At 38.5% G+C, this 5,773-nt stretch overlaps 2 protein-coding genes across 2 annotated transcripts; both read left to right on the top strand.

The window, feature by feature from the left end:
- Nucleotides 1-1,445: 1,445 nt before the first annotated feature.
- On the top strand, nucleotides 1,446-2,294 carry LOC129962364 (uncharacterized). The gene has a single exon (XM_056076110.1). The coding sequence runs from the start codon at nucleotides 1,446-1,448 to the stop codon at nucleotides 2,292-2,294; it is 849 nt and encodes a 282-aa protein (XP_055932085.1).
- A 569-nt stretch (nucleotides 2,295-2,863) lies between these two features.
- On the top strand, nucleotides 2,864-5,435 carry LOC129962362 (uncharacterized). The gene is made up of 2 exons (XM_056076109.1): nucleotides 2,864-3,074; nucleotides 4,747-5,435. Exons 1-2 carry the CDS (start codon nucleotides 2,864-2,866, stop codon nucleotides 5,433-5,435), a joined length of 900 nt encoding a protein of 299 aa, XP_055932084.1.
- The last annotated feature ends 338 nt before the right edge of the window (nucleotides 5,436-5,773 follow it).

Here is a 5,773-nt window from a genome sequence, read left to right as displayed (position 1 = left end):
TAAATCAGCGATTCTCAATCTGTGGGGCGCAAGAATATCCAAGAGAAAATATTATTTAAAAAAAATTGATTAACTGACTGAAAGGAAAGCACACATATAGAAAGCAAAATACATTTCGACATATTTAATAAGTTATTAAAGTAAAAAAAAAAACTTACTTAATCAAAACATACTAAATGAAAAACAAATTTAATAATTATTAGTGACTTCCTTGGCCCTGTCTTGCAGAGCAAAGTTTTTCGAAGGAAGGCTTAATATTAGAAATAGCCATTATCAGTTCTGTTTCTATATTTAACCGAGATCTATATTTTGTCTTCAAAGAAGCCACAGCAGAAAATTTAGTTTCACAAAGGTAGGATGTTGAAAATGGTCAATGCGAAATGCCCTTATTTTAATGGAGAAAAATCATCCTTTAGTCCTGCCCAAAATTCATATAGTGATTTATTACTAAATTGTCTTTTAGTTGCTGTTAGAAACCTGCTTTTATAATACCTCCTGAGTGTTCCAGTATACCACCGGCCAAGCAAGAAGCAAGTTCCACTACTAAGTGTACCAAAACACTTCCAGCTGAGACATCCATCGTCGTTCCAGCAAGGCAAACAACTCGCTCAGGCCGACAAGTTCGACCCCCACGTCGTTATGTCCATTTCCAATGAGACTACGGAGGGAGTGTGCAGCGGCCAAACAGGCGATAAATGACTGTTTGTTTCGCCAGTTGGCGATAAGCATCAATCATACCTACGGAGATGAACTTTGCTCTCCAACGAATACGAATGACTCACTTCCTGCTTTCGCCAGCTGGCTTAGAACTTCTGCCTCGTGCTGGTCGATGGAATTACGGCCAATGTATCATATTCTATATTTGTTAATTTAATTTGTAATTAAAATTTATTTTTGTTATTTACATGGCTGGCAGTTTTTATTAAGTAAAAATGTTTTAATACTTTAATTTAAAGTAAATTTGGCAATGCGTGTTAAACCACGCACCAAACTGGTGACCCGGTACTTTCCTTTTTTACTTTTCTAAAATTTGCGAAGTCCAGCCTCAAAATTTCTAAAATATGCTCAAATCAGATTTTGGCGATTGAGCTTCTCAATTACTTTTCGTAATGGATTATTTTGGATTATTGTGCCGAGAAGTAATGCATCAAGGACCAGGTATGTGCTCGAATTTTCTGTTCATTTCTCTGTGATTGGTCAATATTTCATTTCCCCATTATTTTGGCGAAGAAATCTTATTATTTATATTCAGCATTAATTTTTGATTATTTTTCATATTCGAAGTATTAATTTCTTATTACTTTCGTTTTGGCTACCATGTTTATTATTATGATTGTTAACCCCCAAATTTTTTTTTAAAACACGTGTATTTAAATAATCAAAATTTTTTCTGATATTCGTAAATATTGTAAAAGTTATTAGTTTTCCACAACGAGAAACCAAAAATGCTTAATTCTGAAAACGAAACTGTCAATGCTGATGATCCGACAGATTCGCAGGTGTCCCATCTTTCGGTGAAAATACCACCGCTGTGGAGGAACAATATAAAATTGTGGTTCATCCAAGTAGAAAGCAATTTCGCTCTAACAAAAATAACTAATGATCTTACAAAATATAATCCTTTGATTGCAACTATTGATCCGGAAACTTTATCAGCGGTTGCTGATATTTTACTCAGACCTCCTGACACCAACAAATATGATGCGTTAAAGACTCTACTTATAGCCGAATTTTCCGCTTCGGAAAATGAACAGATCCGTCGACTACTTTCTGAACTACATTTAGGCGCCGATAAACCATCGCAGTTACTCCGAAAGATGCGCGAACTCGGTGGTGGCACAGGCATAAAAGATGATTTCCTCAAAACTTTATGGCTGCAAAGACTGCCGTCAGAAATGCAGGCAATTTTATCAATAAGTTCTGAACCCCTGGACAATTTGGCCAACATGGCCGACAAAATTGCCGAGGTCCGTATTTCCTCAACAGATAGTAGCGTCTTTGCCGTAAGCCGAAGCGCGGAAAGTAATGCCATGCGGAAAGCTTCCACTCTGGATGAGTTTACTGCACTCCGAAGCGAAATCGCCGCGTTAAGTAAGCAGGTACAACGGCTTTCCCGCGACAGAAGCAGAGGCCCATTCCATCGGAAAAACAGACAGCGCAGTTTTTTGCATGGGCGTTCCGGTGATCATGGGAGAAAATTCTGTTATTATCATTCGCGTTTCGGAGAAAAGGCACTGAAATGTGTATCGCCATGTTCGTACTCAACTAACGCGGATCCGGAAAACTCGCAATAGCGGCTGTCGATCAACCTACATCGACGGCAGCCGCGCAATCGTATCGTTTGCATGTTTTTGATAAAAGATCCCATTTCAAATTTTTGATTGATTCTGGCTCGGATGTTTCGTGCATACCGCTCAAAAAAACCCAAAAAAATCTAAAGCCTGATTCTCTGCAACTTTTTGCAGCTAACAACTCCAAAATTTACACTTATGGATCTAAATTATTAAATGTGGACTTAGGTCTCCGGCGAAATTTTCCATGGAAATTTTTAATTGCTAATGTGCCTGTTCCAATAATAGGGGCGGATTTTTTACAAACCTTTAACCTATTAATAGATCTCAAAGGGCGCAAACTTATTGATAATGTAACTAAATTTATCCAATCCGGAATATTTTCAAAATTAACAAATTATGCGTAGTTAAAACTTATTTCTGGTGAATCAGTATACCATAAAATTTTGGAAGAATTCCCAGAATTAACAAAATTAACATTTGGGTTAAAACCTGTTAAACATAATACGGTACATTTTATTGAAACAACCGGTCCGCCTTTCCATAGTAAACCTAGAAGGCTAAATCCAGAAATGTATGACGCCGTCAAAAAAGAGTTTCAGCTCATGATGGATCAAGGCATATGCCGGCCATCAAAATCACCTTGGTCATCTCCACTTCATGCCGTTACCAAAAGCTCAGGCAACATTCGCCCCGTGGGTGACTATAGGAGATTGAATACCTGTACTGTACCGGACCGTTATCCCATACCCCATATCCAGGATTTTTCCAATGCACTCCACGGTAAAAATATTTTTTCGAAACTTGATATAGTCCGTGCTTATTTTCACATACCAGTCCATCCGGATCATATACAAAAAACCGCAGTTTGTACACCATTTAGACTGTTTGAGTTCCCATTTTTAAATTTTGGACTATGTGGGGCAGCACAAACATTTCAGCGATTCATGAATGAAATCCTGGGAGATATTAAATTTTGCTATGTCTATTTGGATGATATTTTAAAATTTAGTTCCAGTCAAGAAGAGCATAAAGCTCATTTACGAATCGTACTGGAGCGATTAAACACATATGGACTAACCATAAATGTTTCAAAATGCATATTTGGCGTGTCAGAAATTCCATTCTTAGGTCATTTAATTACTAGTTCGGGAACTAAACCTTTACCCCATAAAGTTGAACCAATTCTCAAGTATCCACAACAAAAAACAGTTAAAGATCTTCAAAGATTTTTAGGTTTTTTAAATTTCTTCCGTAGATTTTTACCGAACATAGCAAAACATCAGGTACATTTAACTTCATATTTAAAAGGCGCAAAAAAGAATGATAAAACGAAATTGGTCTGGTCAGATAAAGCGGAAGAAGAATTCCAAAATTGTAAACAATTAATCGCAAATGCTGTTTTATTGGCACATCCAAAACCAGATGCCACATTAATTTTACAAGTCGACGCTTCAGACTTTGCAATCGGAGGGACATTGTCTCAATTAGTAGATGAAGAATTGCAACCACTCGCATTCTTTTCTCGGAAACTCTCCCCAGTAGAAAGAAACTATAGCGCTTATGACAGAGAGTTATTAGCAGCTTATGCTGCTATCAAACACTTTAGGCATATGCTTGAAGCTAGAAATTTCTCTTTGTTTACGGATCATAAGCCGTTAACTTACGCTTTCCAATTACGCTTAGACAAATGCTCTCCGAGACAGGCTAGACAATTAGATTTTATATCCCAATTTACCACCGATATTCACCACATAAAAGGCTCTGAGAATATATTAGCAGATGCACTTTCGAGGATAAACGCAATAAACATGCCAAATCCCATAGATTATAACGAAATTGCACAAGCACAACAAATTGATTCTGAATTAAAAAATTTAATCGATAATTCTGCAACATTACAATTTAAAAGAATTGTTTTTCCAAATTGCGAAACTCCCATTTATTGTGATGTATCAACAGGTACAGCTCGACCTTATATTCCTGAATCATTTCGTCAACAAATTTTTGCATCACTACATAATTTATCTCATCCTAGCATTCACAGCACTTCAAAATTAATTCAATCGCGTTTTATTTGGCTTTCCAATCGAAAAGATTGCAACAATTGGGCAAAGCATTGCATCCCGTGTCAAAAGTCGAAGGTAATTCGCCATACTAAGACCCCAGTAGGAAAATTTGTAGACCAATCACAGAGATTCGAACATGTGCATCTGGATCTTGTAGGCCCTCTACCTCCTTCTCAAGGAAACTATTATTGTTTAACAATGATAGATAGGTTCACGAGATGGCCAGAAGCCGTACCAATTCCAGACATGACAGCACAGACAGTAGCGCAAAATTTTTTTAAGCACTGGATAGCCAGATTTGGTTGTCCTGCTGACTAGAAGAATTACTACTGACCAAGGCAGACAGTTTGAGAGTGACTTATTCCGTGCTCTCTCTAAGCTACTAGGAATTAAAAGGATCAGATCTTCTCCTTATCATCCTCAGGCCAATGGCCTGATCGAAGAGTTCCACCGCCCATTAAAGGCAGCTTTGAAAGCCTACAACACAGATCAGTGGTCTGCAGCACTGCCCACCTTGTTACTCGGATTCCGGTCCGTCTTCAAAGAGGATCTACAAGCGACAACTGCTGAGCTGGTATATCGCAAGTCTCTGCGACTACCAGGAGAATTTTTCGATCCAACACCTGGAGACGCATCACCCAAGCAGCTTGTGGAGGACTTAAAACGCCATTTTGCAACGATGAGACCAGTTCCAACGTCCTGTCATGGCCAAAGAACAATCTTTGTGCATCCTTACCTCAACGTGTGTTCACATGTATTTGTGAGACATGACGGTGTACGCAAACCCCTACAAGCACCATATGATGGACCCTACAAAGTTCTTGTCAGGCGACAGAAAACTTTTGATCTCGAGATCAAGGGAACTTCCCATACCATATCCATAGACTGTCTGAAACCTGCTTTTATAATTCCTCCTGAGTGTTCCAGTATACCACCGGCCAAGCAAGAAGCAAGTTCCACTACTAAGTGTACCAAAACACTTCCAGCTGAGACATCCATCGTCGTTCCAGCAAGGCAAACAACTCGCTCAGGCCGACAAGTTCGACCCCCACGTCGTTATGTCCATTTCCAATGAGACTACGGAGGGAGTGTGCAGCGGCCAAACAGGCGATAAATGACTGTTTGTTTCGCCAGTTGGCGATAAGCATCAATCATACCTACGGAGATGAACTTTGCTCTCCAACGAATACGAATGACTCACTTCCTGCTTTCGCCAGCTGGCTTAGAACTTCTGCCTCGTGCTGGTCGATGGAATTACGGCCAATGTATCATATTCTATATTTGTTAATTTAATTTGTAATTAAAATTTATTTTTGTTATTTACATGGCTGGCAGTTTTTATTAAGTAAAAATGTTTTAATACTTTAATTTAAAGTAAATTTGGCAATGCGTGTTAAACCAAGCACCAAAAGT

The sequence above is a fragment of the Argiope bruennichi genome, chromosome 2, assembly GCF_947563725.1.
Source record: "Argiope bruennichi chromosome 2, qqArgBrue1.1, whole genome shotgun sequence".
Taxonomy (NCBI): Eukaryota; Metazoa; Arthropoda; class Arachnida; order Araneae; family Araneidae; genus Argiope; species Argiope bruennichi.
Note: the sequence above shows the minus strand (reverse complement) of the source record. Positions and strands in the feature narration are given on the sequence as shown.

What these genes read in the sequence shown, in the direction of transcription:
- LOC129962362 (XM_056076109.1), top strand. Translation starts at nt 2,864, where the DNA reads ATGTATGACGCCGTCAAAAAAGAGTTTCAGCTCATGATGGATCAAGGC. An exon ending in TTTTTCCAATGCACTCCACG is followed by an intron (nt 3,075 to 4,746) that starts GTAAAAATATTT and finishes CTAAGCTACTAG; the next exon opens with GAATTAAAAGGATCAGATCT.
- LOC129962364 (XM_056076110.1), top strand. Translation starts at nt 1,446, where the DNA reads ATGCTTAATTCTGAAAACGAAACTGTCAATGCTGATGATCCGACAGAT.